At 38.9% G+C, this 21742-nt stretch overlaps 1 protein-coding gene across 1 annotated transcript in view; it reads left to right on the forward strand.

Annotated features, from left to right (window-relative positions):
• Positions 1-1907: 1907 nt before the first annotated feature.
• Positions 1908-21742, forward strand: part of susd6 (sushi domain containing 6) — a 31745-nt gene continuing 11910 nt past the window's right edge. The window contains exons 1-2 of the mRNA XM_008397386.3: positions 1908-2162; positions 8858-9020. Of these exons, the coding sequence (XP_008395608.1) occupies positions 8903-9020 (118 nt within the window). The 5' untranslated portion in view covers positions 1908-2162; positions 8858-8902. The remainder of the gene's footprint in view (positions 2163-8857; positions 9021-21742) is intronic.

A 21742-nucleotide genomic window follows, 5' to 3' on the forward strand; every position in this document is an offset into this window, starting at 1 on the left:
ATATAAAATTTGTTGCACGCATACTTTAACAAGCAGGAGGTAAGTGTTAATTCAGGTGATGATTAGCACAAATATTAACAGCTTCCCCCTTCATTGCTTAACTAGAACAACAATTCAGACCTTGTGTAAAAGCAAAGAAGCCCGTTTGTCAGCTGCAGAACCAGGAATGAAAAGTGGGTTGAACCAGTGCCATCCTAGCACCATCTGCTGCTAGGATGCTTAATGAGTGTGTTCATCTTTCCATATTCCCAGTTCATAAAATATTCAATTCAAGAAAAAAACATATTGAGGTTCAAATACAGTTAAAAGCATGTTTTTTTTATTTATTTACATATTTTATCAAGAAAGTTGTGAAACCATCTTCCATTATAAGACTGTATAATTTAGTTTATTTCCTGTTTTATTTGTGAACTGTTTTTTTCTCCTAAAATTGTACGTTTTAATATTTTTTTTAAAAGCACTAATATTTATTACTACTTCCAATATTTTATTATTTAGATAAATGTGGAAACGGAAACCGCACAGTGAATGCAATAACCAACAACGACCACTAGATGTCAGCATAGACACACGTGGAAAATTTGAGGGGTTCCCCGTAGCTTCACTGGTTTTAACTTTTAAAGTATTTTGGGAAACATAACCAATAATATCCTTGTGAATCCAGAAAAATAGGAACAAAGTTTGATTTTAAAAAATAAATAAATAAACTAATTTACGCAAGATTAGTTTTGTATGATGATCTCGTTACAATAACAGTTGACACATTATATTAAATATATTTTAATTTCGATTGGCTAATTTGAAGAATGCAGGTCCACTACATGTTGATTTCCCGCAGAATAGATATGCATGTATATCACAGAGGTTCTTTACAGGACATCTGAAGTCACAGTGTTAATCTGGACTCTAATCCCATTACTCACTGGCGGCTTTATTGCTGGGCTCCATAACCATTGCTGTGACAAGAAAGGGACAGGGGATGAGAAATTAATTTTTCATATACAAAGCCAGAATAAGGGTGAGTGTGGAGCATGACAAAAAAATAAGCTGAAATGAATAAAGTTAATTTAGGAAATGAAGATGTGCAGAAATAGGACCCATATAAACTTACAGTACTTATTTTTACATAATCTTTACTTGATGGTTAATTTGCATTCCATATCATGCAATGATGTTTTTTGTAATTTAATACCACTATTCTTTTTAATGAATGTTATTATTACATTGGATAGATGTGATACCATGTCTAGAAATGTCTCTGGCATTTTAAGTTGAATTAATCAGCGGTATATAACTTACCGAAGAATAAACGCAAAACTATGGTTCTGAAGTATCGTTGCAGATTTTTTTTTTCTTGTGGAATCAAAGCTGACATTTTTACAAAGACGGATGTGTTTTTGGTTGGTTTAATTTGATCCTTAAGCAAAGATTATATATAAACTGAAACATTTATTTAATTGATAAGAGTATCATTCTGTGCTTAAAATGTTTGTTCCCTGTTGTTTATGTTGCAACTGGTTTTCTGAGGAACTACTTTCAATGAAAGCTGTTTACTTCATCCTTTGACCAGTAACGTTTTACATAAAAATGTTAATCTGTTTTGGCATATTCCATATTGTTTTTAACTTCATAATAATTATCATAATGTATATTTTAAACATCTTAAATATTTTACTCAAGACTTTGTTTCTGTTGTATACAAGGTGATTTAAAATTTTCTTGGTACATCAATACAAAATGTTTTGTTTTTTTCTCCATAAATACAACATTTGATCTCTATGTTTTATTGTACTTCGTTGATTACCTCTTTAATTCTTTTGTCTCCAAACCTGACACATGAGCTTTTATTTTGAAGCGCCATGACAAGCTTTAGGACCGCCCCTTTTATAGAGGTATCCATGGAGACCGCGCGAGAGCGAGGCAGGCAACCCTGTAGAGTTCTCACAGCAGCGAGTGTTTCCGCTCACCTAAAATAAAGAGCTGGCGAGTCGAGGAGGACAAGGAGTGACGGAGCAGGGCAGACGGGACCTCGACGGCGAAATACTTCTCTTCTACTTTCTCTTTACATCTTTAGTCTGTGGGTGTCGTCTTTAAAACTGACTTTAATGCCTCGATTGTGAACCGGGGCAGAGGAGGGCTCGCCGCTGTTAACCTTTACGTTGGTGAGTCTTTTTTTGTTGTCTTTTTTTCGCAAGCTAAGCACACATAGGCCACCAGGAGATCTCTAACAGTCTCCCATTCCGTCTTTTGTCCGTCTGAATTAGTTCGCTTCGAAACAACAAGGCAAAAATATCCACGTCTGGCAAACATTTACTGTTCTGCCAAAGAGAATAATGAGTTGTCAGTTTTCTGCTTTCCGATCTGAAACTAAGCTAGCCGTGTTCTTCCGTAAACGTTAAACGTTTGTCTAACGACGTAATGTGTCTGTTTTGACGTGCGTCTGTCGTGTTTAAGTTTGAATATTTGTTTAAAAAAAGCTTCAACTAATGTTTTGGAGATTGAACGTAAACATTTAGAGAATCTGGTCGGTCCGCTCTAACAGCTGTATTGTTGGACCAGTCACATGAACAATAAAAGGTACGAGGAAGTCATAGGTGTGTCGACTTTATCTTAGGCGAGTCGGTAAAATGAAGCCTGAACTCTTATGTGTGTCCTGCTATTTGAGTTGGATTGTTTTGTTCTAATCATTAACTTCTGTGTGTGATGTTGGCAGCCCACCACCACACTCTTTGTTTAAATGCCTCACAGTACAGTTACACGTGTCGAAGCGTGTGACTCTGCTTTTGACTCACGTTTGATGCAGTAGCAAAGATTTGTTATCGAGCTAGGATGCCCCGTTTTCTGTTTTTTTTTTGCTTTTGTTTTGTTTTTGTTTTTTTTTTACAGGGCAACCTCTCAGTAGTGTAATTTCCCACTCACTGACCTTTGTTCCAGTTTAAGTATGACTTGCTTACTGTTACCGGTGTTTGGCAAGTTATGACATTTGATATTGCAAAGAGCAGGGAAGTCCAGATGTGAAGTGTTTACATTGGAGGACAAAAGAAGGGGGGGTCCAAGTGTAGTGTTCCTCCAGCAATAACAGTTTGTTGTGCTGTCTGATTTAGCAGAGACTTGTGTATTGGGTTTTATATTGTAAAATGATTTAAGGGTGGTGTTTTTCACTTCCAAATGCATACTGATAGTAAAAACATGGGTAATAAATTATGGATTTCCACTGCAACATTTCAGAAAATGGAAAGTTTTAAATGGTCAAACTAACTAAAAAATACAGCCAATTCTGTTTTTGTGTCTTTGGATTGATTACATCACAAGAGACCCAAGAATCAAGCTGATAAGCGTTAGTAAACACTATTGCAAAGTAGATAATTTGAACACAGTCTTACAAACTTTCCATGTGACACAATATTGCAAGATTTTGCTGACATTCCAGATGTGTTCTCACATGCGGTATAAAAGTTTTTATAAGCATCTTTGAAGGAGGACTTTGATTTATAAGGCATAAAGACAGAGGGAGGACAAAGGTACAAAAATTGCAAAAGGAAAGTTGGAAAACCATTAATCAGCTGCTATATGAGATGTTGTGCTTTTGGTTTGGCTAATTATTTCCATCTTGTTGCCGTTTGCATATCCATTTCAGGAGAGGAAATATAAATGCATTTAAATATAAAATAACTATCTGTTATTGGCCATAACAGCAGTGTTGATATCACCCAAAAGTTTTATACCAGTGCATCCCTAATCTCTTGATCAAAGCAGTGGTTTAAGGTTAAGCTCTACGGTCTACTCATGTTGAAAACGAAATATGATTTGTGACCACAATAGATATCTGCTATCATTAAGTTATGGTGGGGGTTTTTGGCTTGTGGATTGTGGGCTAAGAAAACCACAGTCAATGCAAATTGGATGAATTATAACATTTTACATGCATTTTGAGTATTTTAGCATGACTGATTTTGGGATTTCATTTAAATGCTTTCAGAAGAAAGTGGTTAAGCACATGGGTGAGAAATACCTAGGAAGTTTGAAATAGAGAGGTAAACTCAAGTCCTCATCACAGTTCCAGTTGTTTTGAACTTTGTAATTAGTTCTTTAAATAACAATCAGGCGTGGTAATCTTGGGTAAGAAGCTGCTTTCTCATTGGCGTAAATATGTTCATAAAGATCTCACATAGGAGACATGACAACTTGTCTTTTTGTCTTTGTTTACAAGTATGAAATGGGGGATAAAAACTGGCAGAATGTGAATTGACCCAAAGCTGTTTATTTTCCACGTGTCAGCACAACTACACAATGACTAGCAAGTTCTATTTATTCTTGAAATCTTATTGAGAGGTGAATTGTGGGAAAATTAAGTATTGATTTAAGTGTTGTCTTTATTTTTTAGTTTTTAGTTCCAGCACATATAGGCTTGTTGAAAAAGGTGTACCTTTAAGCTACGACGCATTATCTCTCATTCTCTTGCTTCATCCCACTTTTCTTGCACGTTATTTTTCCCTCTTTCTCTTGTCTCTCTTTAGTCTTTCTGTGTATTTCTGTCTCTTGCTTGCAGCATTGGAGGGGGGATGCTGAGTAGCTGTGGGCCCTAACAGTACATACTACTGCATAACAAAGGCTCCTTTCTCTGCTGCCATGCAGAGTCCTGTCTCTGGGCTCCCTCCACAGGCCTATGCAGGCTCTAGCAGCAGCAGCAGCAGCACTGGGTCCTATTGGGTGGAAACCTCCTCTCGGCTGTTTCTTTGGCACACTGAGTGCTCTCTGTTCCCGGACACATGTCTGTGCTGGTGCTCTCCTTGGCTCCCTTTGCATTCCAGGAGCCTCGGGCAGCTGAAAAGCTGCAGCAGCAGCAGCCTGCTGGCTGGCTGGCTGGCTGGCTGGCTGGCTGGCTGGCTGGCTGGCTGGCTGCTTGTGTTGCTGCTATCTGAAGTGGGGAGTTGCATAGTTTTTTTTCCCCCCGCAAGTGGATGACTACAGACAGTTGTCTTGGCTTGCAAAATTTCCATTTCTTAAATCCTGAGGTCTGTTTCTTTTTTTTTTTTTTCTTTTGCTGATTGATACTTTCGATGTTTAGTTAATTACTGTGGATCTACATCGAAACGGAGTGGGACAGTAAAACTGGTACTGCCAGTTTTGATGGGTAGCTGCGTGGCTGGTTGTGGCAGTTTATGCCAGTTTCTGGGAACATAGAAGAAATAAAATTGGAAATCAAACTGCTAACATTGGCAGTTTTTTTCCCCCCACAATCCAGTTACTAATTTACATTTTATATACTTAAAAGTCCTAACAACAGAGATTTGTTTAGCAATAAAACAAGGAAGTTGTTTTTTGTTTTCTGATGCACCCATATGCAATGCTGGATACTTTTTAAATCTATTTGAAATCCCTTCTTTTTGTCCTCTTTCTCAAATCTTACTAGTTGTGGTGTTATTCAGAGATTCTGGATTTCTAAGACGTATTAAATCAGCTAATGTTGAGGATTACTTTGCAGTAAAGCTTGATGCAAAATCCCCCATGAAGCAAAACATGTTGATGTTTAAAATAACATGACGCATTTTAACATGATGCGTCGTGTTCAGCATTGCTATCTGACAGGACATAAACGCTGCTGCAGGTCAGGTTGACATCCAGACTTGTAGCATGCAGTTTTTTCCCCCCCTGTGAAACTGCTTGCTGGGATATTAATTAATTTATACCAGTAACATCCAGTCAGCAAATCTCAAGATCTGCAAACCTTTTTTTTTGGACAAAGTGCCTTCGCACTGATTAGATAAGTGTTTCACGTGAAGGCAGAATAATTCTGCTTAAGTTTTGATTTTTCTGATGATCTGGCTGGTCAATACTTTCTTTTAAGCTTTTTCCAAGAGCCCAGTCCAGCAGTGTGTTCAGGTTTAGCCACAAAGTGCATCTTTTCTATCCTTGATGCTTCTCACGCAGTTTATAAAGAACATCTAAAATGGCGAAGCCTTTTTGTAACCCAAATGTGGTCTAATTACAGTATGGACCAACAAGGAAATATCGACGCATCAGATGGCACGCTCAGGTCCCTCCTGTGTGCTTTGGGCTACCTGCTCTTTGGCTGAACACACTACCCAAATTGTCCTGCCAAAACTAATTTGCGTCACTCTCTCCCGCTAGCAGGCGCCACATGCAGGTATGCTTCTGTCCCGCTCATGCAGCGAGGGTATTGATGCTCGTGTGATCTTTCTGTGGAAGGGGATGATCAATCTAAATTTACAGAAGCAGATGAACTTCTGATGTGAAGACAAATGATTAGATAAATGGCACAGCATCGTACTAAAATAGCTGCTGTGAGATGGAAACCACAAGCTTTGTCACCGTAGTCATGCACACACTTTGTCATGCAGCTATTTTAGTTTTCTGACTATATATAAAACATTTTTACCCTAGTTGGACATTTAAGGAAGTTTTTTTGTAGTTTTTTTATTTTGGTAACTGTATAATTTTGTACATGGTAGTCATACCACCACAAAGACAAACACTGCTCTCAAAAAATATTCCCATTTGTAATGCTTTGGTACACCAGTCACATAAAAAAGTGTGATTTGTATCTCAAATAGGCACACAGCCACTGCATTTAATCATATTTTCAAAGTTATTGATGATTGTTGATACTTTTTGAACAAGCTGTGGAGAAAAATGAACAGTTTTAGGGGTTTGTAAACATCATTAATTGGAATTTATCATGATGAAATGAAAATATAAGAAATTTATCACACAAAAAGATAGATATGATATACTGTATGTCCACTGCAAAAAGGCAGTTTAAAGTGCCAAAACACTTTAAACAATTATGGAACAAGCGTAAACATTACGAATCAAGTCATAAAGATCAAGAACAATCATCATCAAATATATTGATCAGCGTTCCAGTTATTAATAATCAAGGGAAACTCTAAACAGGTGGGGTTTTTTTTAAGCCTTGATTTAAATGAACTCGGTGTTTCGGCTGCTTTTCAGTTTTCTGGAAGTTTGTTCCAGATTTATGTCCTGCATTTTTTACTCACTTGCATTGCAATCTTGCAGATTCTATGATTATACGACATGATTGACAGGGTAATGCAGAGTATCCTCTTTAATCTGCGTCACATAACTTTGAATAGCAACTATTTGCAACAAGGAAGGCTTGTTACTTTTCACTTTATTGCCATATTCACCCCGTCAAGCAGGTGTTTGCTGCCGGCTGTCTGGATTTGTCCACCAGTTGTTGTTGTCATTTTCCAAGCCTCCACGCAAGCCATCCAGTAGCACTTTTCTGTAAAGAATCGGAGCGCTTTGATCACCCCTCCAGCCCTGAAGCTCAGCAGCTTCAGTGAAAACTAGCCTCTGCACCTGGATGATTTGTTGCCACATTCCCCTCGAAGTGATCAGGATCCGATTGATATCCGTTACTGCTGGATCCTTTGAAGCAGGGCTGAATGACAGTTCAACATTTCACACTTGCACTCCAAAGCTAGGCATTAGCTGGTGTTATGACCTATGGGAATGGGGCTTCAGTGAAAACATGCCATTAATGTTGGCATGAACGCTTCAGCTTTTTGGAATGCTAATGGGCTCCTTTCCCTCTCCTGAGAACCTTTTACCTGCTGGCGTGCATGTTTCTTCAGAAAATGTGGCTTCTGGGTCTTCATCCAAATCCTGCTTTTAATGATTTTAACTCATTTCACCATGTGGGTTTTATCAGTTGGCAGTTTTTTTGCTGCTTTTTATAAGATTTGATTTTGTGTCCAGTATTGCTTTAATTAGTGTTTTCCACCCACATCTGGATAAGTACGGAGAAGCAAAACAGTTTGGGGGGAAAATAAAAAGTTATTTTCAGACTTAATTACCTTTCCAACTGTCTAAATGAAATATGTCGGCGATTCAAATTAGCCTTGTGTTCTTCATTTCCTATGCAGGTTTGTTTCAAACTAACCCGTACAGAAAATGGATAATCAAAGTCTGAAATAATCATTGAAACAAAAACAAAAGTGAAACTTTGTAGATTGATAAAAATGGTTTATAAGGGCTGTAAAAGATACCAGCAGCCAAGCAACGGCCCACATTTCTGTCTTAATATTTCCTTGTTTTATGCACTAAACTCTGCTGCAGCACCGCGTACAGAACTGACACTACCAAGCACTTTTTAACATAACACTTTAAAGTCTCTGCTGAAAACATTGTTTGAATTTGTAGTGAACATTTATTAATTATTTCTACCTCCCTTTTTGCTGTAATAGTATTAAAGTATATGAATTCTACATTTTAGATAGAATTGTGATTCGTTATGACAATGCTATAATCAAATATAACTTTCTGAACAGCATTTCTTTTGTTGAATGTGATGCACATTCAGATCTTCCCACCCCCTCCATCTGCCTTTTGCCACCTTATTAGCGGCTCTGATCTGTGTTGTTGTTATGTCACATACAACATCGTGTGCTTAAGGGCTTATGCAGATAGATGCTGTGCCAAGTCAAAGATTAGGGATTGAAGCAAGATGAGAGGAAGACTCGGATCGATGGGCTGTTGCTGGTGTACACTGATTATAAAACTCATAGGGGAGGAATACACTTATCCATAAAGTTGTGTGTTTTACCAGGCTAACTAAATATTGAACTGCAGGCATGGAGTTCAATGCCTGCAGTTGAACTCTGCCTGCAGAGTTCTCTCATGGTGTCAGAGAGAACTCTGACACGCTTGGTTTGTCAACCAATCTGTGTAGCCGCCTCTCATTATACCCGTCTTTCTGTCTGTTGCTTCTGGTTATGTAATCCTGGCTTGAACGTTGATGGTAATCCACGCTCTTCCTCTTCCTCTCCCCCTCCCCACGCGTCCCTTCCTGTCAATGTGGCTCGGACAGGTTAAGCCGTAGAGGACTCTGGCTGGCTGTCGGGGGGGGGAAAAGATGTGCGATGGAATGGTAGCGTTTCCGACGAGAGCCCCGTCCTCCTCCTCTGTAGCCCACAGACTGGCTGCCTCTGCACTTCTCCTCTTCATCCTGCTCCCTCATGGTCATGCATCAGGTAAGTCAGACCCACAAACACACACACACTTTCTTTCTTTCTTTCTTTCTTTTTTTGTCAGTGTTCCCACATGCTACACGCAGAATAAACCGCCATCTTTGACCATCTGTTGTGAATTGATTGAGGTATTTTCACCTTGCCTTTCAAGTCAGTCAGATTCAATGATCTTTCTCCGCCCTCTGGGTCATTCAGGTTGCTTAGGATTTCATTCTTGTGCTGCGTGAATTCATTCAACAATTTTCCTTTACTATTAAGTTATTAAGTCAATTGGGGAGATAACGTCATACTCCGACCGTAAAGTTTGATTCAAACACAACACTTACCGTCTATTCAGAGATTCAGGACATCTGACTAGCTTTAAATATTAACTTGGGTCCTCTTTTGTCATTCCAAGTGATCAAACACTATGTTTTAATTCGAAATATTATGTTGGGAAATTTATTTCATGTATGAAAGTTGAAGTTAACAGTTCCAGTTTCTAATACACCAGTGTTTCACTTCTTCACTGAAGACCCAGTTTACTTACTTTGACCTGTGAGCGCTGGAGCATCATTCCCCATCCTGACAGCCTCCTTGCATGTATCATCCACAGTCATTCACGTGCACAGGCCACACATCACAAGCTTGTGAAATGTACCAGATGTCCTTGCCACCGAGAGCCACAGTGCCTGTGAGAATGTGTGAGGGTTGTTTTTGTGAAGCCCTGACACATAGATGGGGCTCAGTTTGTCATTCTTTTATTGTTTTAAGTGATTAGTTGTTATGGGAAGAACGAAAGGCAACATTAAGAAATAAAACAATCAGAGACGAGTCTCTGAGCAAAGAGGGGAGGGAGGTGCTGATCCGAACGAAGCGCATCATCCCGTTCTGTCTTATGTAATACATGATTCATGTAAAGGCCAAAGGGGCCGTCAGTGTGCTGAGTTTCTGCTTTCAGCATGCTCGCATGTTTTCTTTCGATTATCTAAAATGTGCCTTTTGATCCAGAACTCCAGTCCGGTGATTCCTCATTTTGCTGACACTTTTCTGTCTTTATGAGAACACAATGTCCCCATTGGTCTCTGAGCTGTAGTATCTCATCTAAAGATGTAAACAAGGTTTGGACATTAATGGCAATTAGAGCTGACCAGATATATGTGAAGTTGCACACACTGATATTGCAACAATGATTGCTGTTAGATATGTTGTGCAGCTTTAATTTCTAGAATAATTTCCAATTGTAGCTGCAGCTACTATTGGGCCTGCACCAATCAGAATTACTTTGCCCAGTCTGACTTCTTATTAAAATAAATGCTCTATAAGAAAGCCATACGTTTCTAAAGATGCATGAGATACGGTTCATACAGCTTCTTGTTTTGTTTGGGCTGTTATTTACTGCAGTGTTGGTGTTTGCTTTCATTTATATTCACCATTTTTCCTCAAATTACCTTTTGGTAGAGTCGTAACTTTAATGCAAAAGGTTTGAGTGTGATATGCCATGCTGTTGATCGAGCCAGAGATCAGTTTGATGAAAGAAAAGGCATATTGTTCAGAAAATAATGCATACACATTATACATTATAATGTATAATGTGTATACATACAGGGATTTTTATGTAAATCCCTGTATTTACATAAAAATACAGGAATTGTGAATGTGCTAAAAGTCATTTAAAAATAACTTCATCAGTTTTTTTCCCATCATATATGCAGACAAAATGCAGATTTTAAGCAGTTTTGGGGGAAAAAAAATAAAAATCACTTTTTTATATGAATGTATTACAAGAAACCTTTACATTTTATTATGAGAAGAATAAACAAGATGTTAAAATAACTTCAAATGAGCAAGATGCATGCCAGCTTCAATAGCATTAGAAATACGTACTGCAGCATTCATGATGTGAAAGTATGAAATTGAATTCCTAATCAGACATATTATCATACTGCCAAGGCTTTAAAGTGGTCATTAGTCGTTTCAATCACCAACCTCTCTCTCCCTCCCTCTCAGCATACATAATTTACATAGGTAATCCCTCGACACGTCCCATGGATGGTGAGTGAATATCAAATTTCATCACCAGTAGCTGCTCTGTTACATGCATGAATAAAAAGCAGCTGGCTGTATCAATGTTGTGGCGTTTTTTCCCTGTAAGGGATTTCTTTTTATTGACAGGAGTGTTGAGTATTAATTTCTTTCAGTCATAATTTTGCTACATTTTTTTAAAAGCCAGAGTCTCTAAGTTTATTCCATATTTTCTTAAGTTTTCCTTCTCTATTAGGAAGAAGTGGAGCCAAGATATTTTTAGAATCAATCGCTTTCAAGCCTCGTCTTTTTATCTGTCCAATTGTTCATTGTGATGAAGTTACCGGCAGCGTATTTCCTGAATTAGCGCAAATGACTTTCTTGGGATTCACGTTTGCGATCGTTGCTCAATGGTTATGTTTACGTTTTGGCCGTGCTTCAGATGTAGCCACCTTCTGAAAAAAGCAAAGTGTTCCTAGAAACGGAGCTTTAACAAACAAGCATTTGCTGGGAAGCACCCCTGCAGGATTTTCAGGAAATTACGTGGATGTTGCTTGTTTCTTAACATTTTTCTGAGCACATCTGACATCCCTGCTGAAGTTGTCTGCCTGGAGCTCCGTTCCTAATATGGTGTCAATTTCTTACAGTAAGCCTTTGTGGCATGTTTCTGAGGAAGTACGCCCAGACAGTGAGTCAGAGCTGGAAGAGTAAAAGATGGGAACTCTGAACCCCAAAGGGTCTATTCCCATGATTTGCACAGCATGTTTTCAGCTATGACATTGTTCCATCTGGTGAGAAGTGGGAAAAAAAGGTTCAAACCGTCCGTCTGTAAGCAGTTAAAGAGATAAGTATTGGCTTCTGAAACCCATTGTTCTGACGTTGATCTAAAGTCGGGCATGAACAGAAATCTCCCATAAACGAGCCTGCTGTGTTTCCCGTATGCTGGCGACGTTGATATGTTAGTTCGTGAGAACGGGAAGTGGAATAACAAAAGAAATCCTAGGAAGAAGGACATAGCTGAGGGAAAGAGGGAGGAGAGATGGTGGGAGTGGAAAGCTGCCTTTTGCATTTCTTTGGCTTTTTGTTTTTGATAGTCGGAGTTGTGAAAGATGAACAAATATTTCTCAGCCTCATGAAAGGCTATTGCATGAACAGATTCTTCTGTTCGCTCATGAATCAATGTGTTGAGCTGTCTCCACTATTCAAGTCAAGTTTATCTCTGTAGCAGATTTCAGCAACAAGGCAGTTCAAACCAGCAGTAAACATTACAGTGAATCAAAAACCTTCATCAAAATCATCAAATCAAATATGTTGATTCCACTTTTTACTCTAAAGAGGGGAGGTTTTAGCCTTGATTTAAAGAAATGTTATGTGTGGAGGATAGAAACTGAATGCTGCTTCTCCGTGTTTGGTTCAGGTTGCAGAGTAGACTAGAACCAGAAAACCTGAGTGGTCTGGAATGCGACAGGCGATACAGATTTAAAGTTTTACCTCAGTGTTTTGAGATACTGTTGGAGCTATGAATACACCAATATGAAAATTTGGGCCAATATTCATATCCGATATTAATATTTGTGTTTTGTTCGATAACTGATATTTGCAGATATATATATTTTTAATATTTCTCCACTGTTTTGACACCTTGGGAGGGAAAAAAATGGCCAAAACAAACTGTACAGTTCAGTTTCTTTTGAACTGTACCATAGTGCATGTTTGCTTTCATTGAACAATCAGTGGAGAAAATATAAAACTATCAATCCTGGCCATAAGGACAGTTTTTAGGTGGTTTAAACATCACCAGTTGGTGTTTATTGTGACAGCAATAAATCAAAATTCTTATGCTAAGAAATTTATCATGATTAACGATGCAATAAATACCCACCCCTAGTCTAGAAGTTTGATGCAATAACCACAGATCTTTAATATATTTTGGTGCCTTCTGTTAGTTTCTGTTGCAAAGTAACAGAAGTATTTTAAAGTCCATTCTCCGAGCAACAGGGAGCCAATGGAAAGACTTTATGTGAATTAGTTCTCTTGAAGATTGGTCATAGAGACGGGTCTTGATGGCTCTTCTGTCTCCGCAGCAGAGCAAAGCCTCACTGACCACAGAGAAAAATATCTGAATGTGCCATGGCCGCCTTCTGGGATCTCCAGCGGTCTTTAAAGTATGTTGCTTCATGTACCAACAGAATGGTCTGTACATGCATCAAAAACTAAGCGTGTCATTTCGGTTACCAGTGTTTGTAGTAACACTACGGCTTGGGGATGTGGGGAATAATGTTTCCAGTGCAATTATTTGTTTGGGACGATTCCCTTAAGTCCTATTAGCAAGGCACTTTGCAGACGGGCAGGAGTAAAGCAATGCATTGACTTCTCCCTCCTCTCTGAAATCCGAGAACAAACAGTGCATTTAGAGGATATTGGAGGCCACGGTAAGCTGCATCGCCAGTCAGCATTTAGATCTGCTAACTCACCGTTTCTGTTGTGACAGAGCAAATTGTGCGCTGTGCCAGGTCCCTTTTCTGCGATTCGTCTCTTTGTTCTCCTCCATCTCTCAAAAGGTCTTAGCCATTAGCCAGGTGACACGGAGGGCCATTAAGAGCAGCCCGCTCAAATCCATCAGCCTTTCCCTTTCATTACCTGTGTGTTTATCACTTGAGCCATCAATCTTTGCTCTCACCCTGTGCCATTTAACAGTTTCCCCCATCCAATCAGGCCCTGAAGGCAAACTTTAGACGGGTCACCAAGCAAGGAAAAACAGATGCTGCAGTGCGGACAGGTGACGCAGGGGCATTTCATTCACTTTAAAGTGTTGTTTGGATTGTTCTAGATCACAGATGGTCGGGATTATTGTTGGCCACACAGTAACACCACACAGCGTGGCAGCACAAGGCTTATTGGAGATTGCAATTTGCACTGCTTTGACTCTTGTTGCTTCCTATCATTTGCAGTGCTTCTTCTTGATGTCCAACATTCACATTGTGCTGATTGCTATTTAACAGAGCTGCAACTAACAATTATTGTAGTACTGGTGAAAAAATTGGCACTTTCTACAGATTTGAAATAATTCAAATCATTTTTTAAAATAAGAAAACAATTTTATTCCCTAAAATGCAACACCATTCCTTTAGCAAATATTTACTGGGTGAAGTGAAAACTATAGCACTTTAGGAATTTTGGCTAAAACATATCTAAAGACTTCATCTTAAATGGCTTCATTACTGCTCAGTATATATTTTTTATTTTTCACCAAATGGCATTTTTTGTGTGTGTGTGTGTTAAAGACTACTCAATTACTAAATTAGTTGTAGTTTATTTCAATAATTGCTTAATCACAATGAATCATTTTAACCCTACTGTTTTAGCTCGTTGGAAATATGAGGAACCTGGAAATATACCTGAGACACCTGCTTTACTGTAAATGTTAATGAATGTCGAACCAGGAAGAGATGACGCTAGATACAGCGCTGTAAAATGGTGCTCGCACACAAAGGTTACTGTGTGAGCAGTTCTAACAGAGCAGTTGTTTCCCCTCTACCCAGCTTACTTATTGCTTATTAAATAATAATAATAACTCTGCAACTAAACGTCCTGCTAGAAATTATTTGATTGTAAACTCAATCTGGTCGTCTTTATTGCAGCCCAGACAAGCGGTCTCTCCTCTACAAACTTTGACCTCGGTAAATAAATCTTTTTCTACCATATTAGGAAACTGAACTGTGATATAATTTCTACCTTTCAGTCATGTATCAGGTGTCAGCATCTCTTGCAGCCAGGAAACCAAAGCGCTGCATATCTCATTGGCTTACAATGTGTTCATAACAGCTAAAAATGATGAACAGCAAATTGTTATTATTGCACACACTGATATTTCAGTGCTGACGCATCGTGGAGCCATTACTTGGACGTTCATGTGGCGTGACTTGACACTGGCCCACATTAGGGAGCTAATGTAGATACGCAATATGTCGCCTTCAAAATAAAACGATTCTTCAGAACTGACACTTTATTCATCTTATTGCTTGCCACGTCAAATTTTTAAGGATTATTCATGAGTGCTATTGTAGCTTTGTTTTTATTTCAAAAGTGGAGCTTGTGTGTTGAAGCCGTGGTCTGAGATCAATTGTTTGAATTTGACAATGATTTCGAGGAAACAATAAAGCCAAGCAGCGGAGAGACGGTTTGTAAATGGTTTTTCTGGGAAGCGAGTGCTGTTGTCTGGAGCAGCATGCAGTCGTAATGATTTCCAAAGGGTCTCATCGAAGGGACCAACCCGCTGAGTAGAGGACATCTCAAACTAATGAGCTGCTAAATATATCCCCCAGCCTCTCCTGTCTTCTGCTGCTTTTACTTCACTTTTTTTTTGCTTACGCCGAAACAGTCGCTCCTATTCTTGAATTTTATCTGATATCCTTGTATTTTTATTTCTGGAGAACTGAAAGGGCTTTTATGCTAACAATGAGGTGAAATGTCACGATATTAATTGACAAGTTAAGTCTCTGGAAAGTTACTGAATTATATTAGAAATATTGATATTTTGAGATTGGATTTCAGTTCTACTTTAAGTGTCCAGTGTCATTTTTCTCTCGGTTCTTGTAGCTTTTCTCTCCTCTCCTGTCTCACCTCCTCCTTGGTGTTTGCTCGTGTGTGTGTGTGTTTTTTTTTTTTTTTCCAGACCCACCGACAGTGTGGGTTGTTTTTGTCGTCACATGGTTAGTCAACACCAGCTTTCTGTTCAAACAAGCTCCTTGCCTTGCACACGAGGCACAAGGCATCCTACACACATGCTGACTTTGCCTGTTGGTGAGGCGTCCAAACTGTTTCAGAGCAACCACGATCGGCGCTCATGACGTTAAAATGCGTTTAAAATGTTATCTGAACATCTTGAGCTGCTTTGCTGTGTCCTACCGTTAAGATATTTTGATAGTAAGGTTTCCCTACTCTGCAGCTTACTTGGCTGTTGACAAAATGTTCCCTTTGCTGACTAGTTGCTATCATGATTGGAGCAGAACATAATGTCTGGTTGGCTATCTTCTGTAGTGGTACAAAGCTAACATTCATTCAGGCCCCAGCATGCCTCAATGTGGGTAGATTGGAAATATGGCAACACAGCTTCCCATCGAGTCCTTCCTGTTTTTTCAGCTTTCTCTTTGCTACATCTTCAACTTAGGAAAGCTTTAAGAAAATAAATAAAGGCCTGTTTGTGTGTGTTTTTTTAAAAATAACTTGCTAAAAGTGAGTGTATATTAAGAACCGACAGCCTGGCTGATACGCTGCTTAAGGGGAAGGGCTGGGCTGTACATGTGCTAGCCTGCTACATTTACGTAGCCTGTTGTCATGGAGTCAATGCACAGCTGTTTCGCTTTAACCCCCTGCTTTTGCTTTGTGAGAGCATTTCTTCTTCATTCATAGTGATTGTAAGTAAGCAAAAGTAGAGGGGAACAATGACTGTTCCTGACTCCCATCCTCCCTGCTTTTTAAAGAGCGGTTACACTAGAGACATGAACTGGAGTTTTCTCTTAAATGCAACTTCATAGCTTTCTCTTTGATATTGCTGGAATTCCCCTATTGAGGATCTACACAGCATCCAGTAATTTCTCATGACTCTTCATCCGGTTCCTGAAATATTTTGTGACCAGTGGCCTTTCCTCCACACTGGAAAGGCCACTGTAGTTGTAGTTTTATTGCAAACAAAACTACAACAATGATGATCTTTGTAGTGGCTTGATGTGACTCCATTTAGGTTAACGGTGTGCTTCTGTGTATTGAGCACCAGGTAAGCTAGTCACAATAAGCAATTAATCAATTGATCGCTTGATAAATTAAAATGAGCTTGATAATTTACACTGAGATTTTTTGAAGGGCAGTTTTGTTTTGACACATCATAATATTTGTTATGGTTTCAGTTGTAAGTGGTTTTTATTTCTTTTATTTATTGTTTTTGGTTGTTTTTGGATATTTTCCAGCAAGTGTTCATTACAAAATTATGTTATTTGTCTTCACAAGGGCAAACTTGCATTTTTATGCCATTGTCATTACATTAGTTGAAAATGGTCTCAAAACAACAAATATTGTTTATTGCTTTAATTTCTGGGACAGATTATCTTCCAACAAAATCTGCTATGGTGACAATCCCAGTTGCAGCATCTGTAAAGCTCCAGCCAACTATTGAAGCACTTTAAGTCGTAATTGCTGAAAGAAAAATGATGTTATACTCCTCGTAAATATATTTATATTTGAGTAAATTACTGCTTTATTGCTGGATTGTTTAAAAAAATGTCATAACATTGGAGTCGTGTTGATTGGAGGAGAGCGATTGCGGTTTCTGGTTGTAATTTACTGCAGTGGTTATTGAAAGAGTTTGCAATTTGTGATTGTTTGTAAAACACACAGTTTGCCTGAAAGGTGACACAAATTCACACACACAGCTAACCGCACGCCTTTTCTCTCATCGGCGCAGGCTGCTTGTGTTAAGAGGTTACACAGAGATGCCTGTTGCCATTTGTTCGCCCTCATGGAGACTCGTTGGAGCAGTTGGCCTGAGAGTCCAGTTGGACTTCATTACTGTGATGATGGACAAAGCGCTTGAACAGGGACGGCTTTGTTGCATAACAGACTGAGGAGAACTATTTCTGTCTCCTTTCGCTTTGGATTGAACTTCTTACACCGAAGTCTTGACTAGATTATAGAGATAAACACAACTTGTTTCAGACACTAGATTTTGATAACATTTTATTTGCGTTACTTTTTGGACTGGGCGATGAACTGATTTTATTGATTAACTGAAACTTTGGTTTTTGGAAATAATTTTACTCGTTGGGTTCAGAGTGATGTCAGCACAACCAGAACCGCCATCTTGTTTTACAGCTTCTGTAATTTGGATATTGAATTCAGGAATATAAGGTTTAGACTAAGATTTTTTTTTTAAAAAGTCCTCATGTTACAAGATTACAGTTGTATTAATATAAGGATAAAGTCTTAATATTACCAGAATACAGTTGTAATATTCAGAGAATGAGGAAGTAATTTAATAAGAACTCCAACACAAATAATAATAATTTATTATTCAAGCTTTTGTTTTCATTAAAATTACTCTTGTCATTTTAAGACATTTTTCTGGTAAAATTGCATCTGTATTCTGGTAATTTTATCACAAACGTCTCATAATTAAACAAAAATTCTTGTAGCCTGAATCCGTATAATTAAAATAAACACTTTCCTATCATTTGTATTGAATTTTTTTTTTTAGAAAAAAATTGGATCTTGTTTGGTAAGAAGTCAGATTTCCTTTTTAATTCACATTGCCCGGCCCTGACCACCAAGGTCATGCAGGCTCTGGTAACCAGGGTTGCCTTCAGCCGACTTTCACCTTCAGCCGGCGCCGCGGACTCGGCGCTCATGCCTCTTCTATCTGGCAGGCTCGAGCCGCTGAAACACGATCAACCCACAGTTACTTTGACAGTTTTTCAGTGAGGGGGATGTGTTCGGCTGAGCACATGCACGTGTGTGTGTGTGTGGGAGGGGTCCCACACACTCTTTTGTTTTCTCCTGAAAGCCTAGAAGTAGGAATGTCTGCCTCCCAGCTGTCGCCAACGGAGACGGCAATGAGAGAGAAGAAGGGAGCGCTCGCTGTTCGCCACCTCAGAACATCCTCCCATCTGTTGTGCGAGGGTCGAGAGTGTGTACATGTTTGCGTCTTTGGGGGGCCGGTGGGTCACACAATGGCTGCCCTCACCCGCTTTGGCCTCACATGCATATTTAACCCTTCAAATGCAAAGTTGTCTGTTGTCCTTTTCAGAGGCACGCTGCTTAAATCTGTCACTGTGCCCCGTCCATGGCGAGCGAGGACAATGGGGCGCACGGGCAGCACACGTGGCTCGCTAAATGCATCGGAGCAGCAGGGGTGGACTGAATGAGGACAGGGAGGATTTTCCTCTGCATTCAGACACTTCCATCTCTGGGCGTTTGCCTGTGTTTTTGCAACCTTGTGTTGCAGCTGCAGGAAGACGGGTTTTCTATAAATGCTCTTTTGAGACATGCAGCTGCTTGAGTCAAGTTTGCCGGATGGTTGCCTATTAGTTGTTGCAACAAATCTGGTAACTAACTAATAAATATTGTTTGATATTTAAGGGGTATATCACACATAAAACACAGATTAGAAAAGCAAAGCTGCTTATTTAGGGGAAATTGAAAAGTTTAGTCTCGACTTGTTCTTACATTTTGAAACTCCTTTTATCTTGGTGCCAGAACCTCCCACACACTCCTTTCTCTTCTTCATCGTTCTCATTTTAAACTTCTCTCTGTATCAGGTTGCTAAATCTTCTCTCAGAAACTCATTTCTGCAGAACATGACGCTTTGAGGTTTCGGCTTTGTTCTGCGTCATTTCCACCCTTCAGATTTCGACGTCAAACACCTACCATTTTGTGGTTATTATGTTCTCATTTTTCTCCTCAGCATGCTTCGTTCACACCTGTTCTCTCTTACTAAACACCCAGATTTTTTTTTTGTTTTGTTTTGTTCTCTTTCTGTCTTGCTACTGTGAGGTTTTCCTGAGGTGAGTGAGAGAAGCAGTGGGTTTTATAGAAATGAAATTTAGAAGTTGTTCTGAAAAGAAAATGACCCTGCTAGTATCAATCACACACTATCTGTTTCGTGTGAGTCTCTCAGCTCAAGTTGCACCTCTTATTGCTTGAATCATGTTTGTCTGCCTTGGCTGTTCTGTGATACTTGAGTTGAAGTGAGATGGAAAAAAAGGGATTTAAATTGCATGAGTTGGAAATGCATCCTTTAACGTCACACAATACGGTTCTGAGAGGACATTTGGAATATTGAGTTTTTCTATATTTATTACCAGGTGTCAAACTGAAAGTTCACACTTTTCTAGAGATTTAATTGCTTTTATTTCCAGCAAAGAACAATTTGGTAATTTATTACACAAGATCAGATTTTCACTAAATGTTAAATTTTACCACAAATTTTGACTTTTTAAAAAATATTTATTTTAAGTATTGATGAGTAAAATTCACCTAAAGTTATACTAAATAGCTGTGTCCATGTTGATGGAATAACTCTCTGATTTATTTATATTTTTTAGGTTTTTGTTGTTCATATGTTAAAACTGCAAACGAACTTCAAGCAACACAAAGATAAACTACTACAGCTGGCATTTTAAAACTGTCTTTAGCATCATATCATTAGTGTTCAGCACATTTATTGTAGTTAATTAGGTTAATGCTAGCCATAGATATGTTTCTTTGTGTGTGTATATATATATATTCCATATTATCCATACAATAAAGAGATGCTTACCTTAACTATTAGACTTCCTGTAGACTTCCAACATTTCCTAATACCAATCATCTTCCTTCTGAACTGGACTTTTCAGAAGGATTACGTTCAGCTTTGTTCTAAAATGTTCAGATTTCTGTGAATTGTCATGAAACGGCCGACATGCTCCTGCAGAAAATAGTTAATATTTTAGAAGCTGGTAAAAGTTTTGTAGTATTTTCCAAATACTAGAAACTGGTTACTTCCTTCAGTAGCAGCTTTATCACCAATGAGTGTTTTTAACGGGAAATTTCAGGAAATTTTCAGATTTAAAAAGCTTTCTTTAGCTTCCAATGGACTCGGGACTAATCAGGGGAGTCAAAAATAACTTCAGTTGAAAGTTTCAGATATGTTTACCAATTTTAAAGTTAAAAATCAAAGTTATTTTCTCTGCAGTTTTTATTGAGTTACCTCCAATTTAAACACACTAAACTTACTCAGGCATTCTTTTTAAATGCTTCTAAGCAAATATAAAAATAACAACACACACCCCAGCTTTAATCCCCTGTTAATATTTACGACTGAGCTTATCTTTTAGCGGCAGAAATTAGTGCAAGTGCTGTTATTTCTCTGACACTACCAGACCGTGGGCTCTGCTTCACCGTACTACACTCTAATAACAACAGCTTGGCTTAAAAATCCCACGGATTAGCTGGAGAGACAAGAGAGCACGGAAAAACAAAAACATCCTGGTTTCCAAAAATGATTGTAGTATCATCAAAAAAAGAAAAGAAAACAACAACAAAGGGATTGGGCTGAAGCCAACTAATATACAAAACGTATTTATCGGGAAAAATGGACCACGTCGTCATCTTTTCAGTTTGTAGCCTAATCCAAGCACAGCCCCCCCCCCCCCCCCCTCCTCCTCTCTCTATGTAAAACACACACATAGAGGAAAACACACCCTCTTTTATGGGCCATTGTAGAAAGCAGCATAGCCAGCTGACTGTTTAAGTAATCAGTATCTGATCTGCTGTAATGCGCTCCCGGCTTGTAACGGAGAACAATTAGAAATTTAATTTGCCTGGGCAATGATTGCTAAAACCCACATCTTTCTCCCACCCTGATTTTTTTTTTTTTCCTTTTTTTTCTTTCTTCATCCCAGTCCACCCCCCTCTTGCGCTCACCAGACGTGTGCCATTAGCGACAGATGGGAAAGCAGAGATATTCACAGGCAGTCCGGCACCTCAGGGCTAGGAAGGGGATTTTGATGCCCCTCCACCCGTGAGCTGAGTGTCCTCCAGCACAGCTTTACGGCTCTAGCTGTTGGGATTAGGAATCAGATTCACGGGCGGTGTGTCCAGGCAGAGTCTCTCTTCGACGTGAAGTTATTCTCTGATCTTTAAGCAACTAAGCACTTTGATCAGCTTATAATTGTGTGCTCAAATGGACT

This window comes from Poecilia reticulata, chromosome 21 (genome assembly GCF_904066995.2).
Source record: "Poecilia reticulata chromosome 21, P_reticulata-male-v2, whole genome shotgun sequence".
NCBI classification, from domain to species: domain Eukaryota; kingdom Metazoa; phylum Chordata; class Actinopteri; order Cyprinodontiformes; family Poeciliidae; genus Poecilia; species Poecilia reticulata.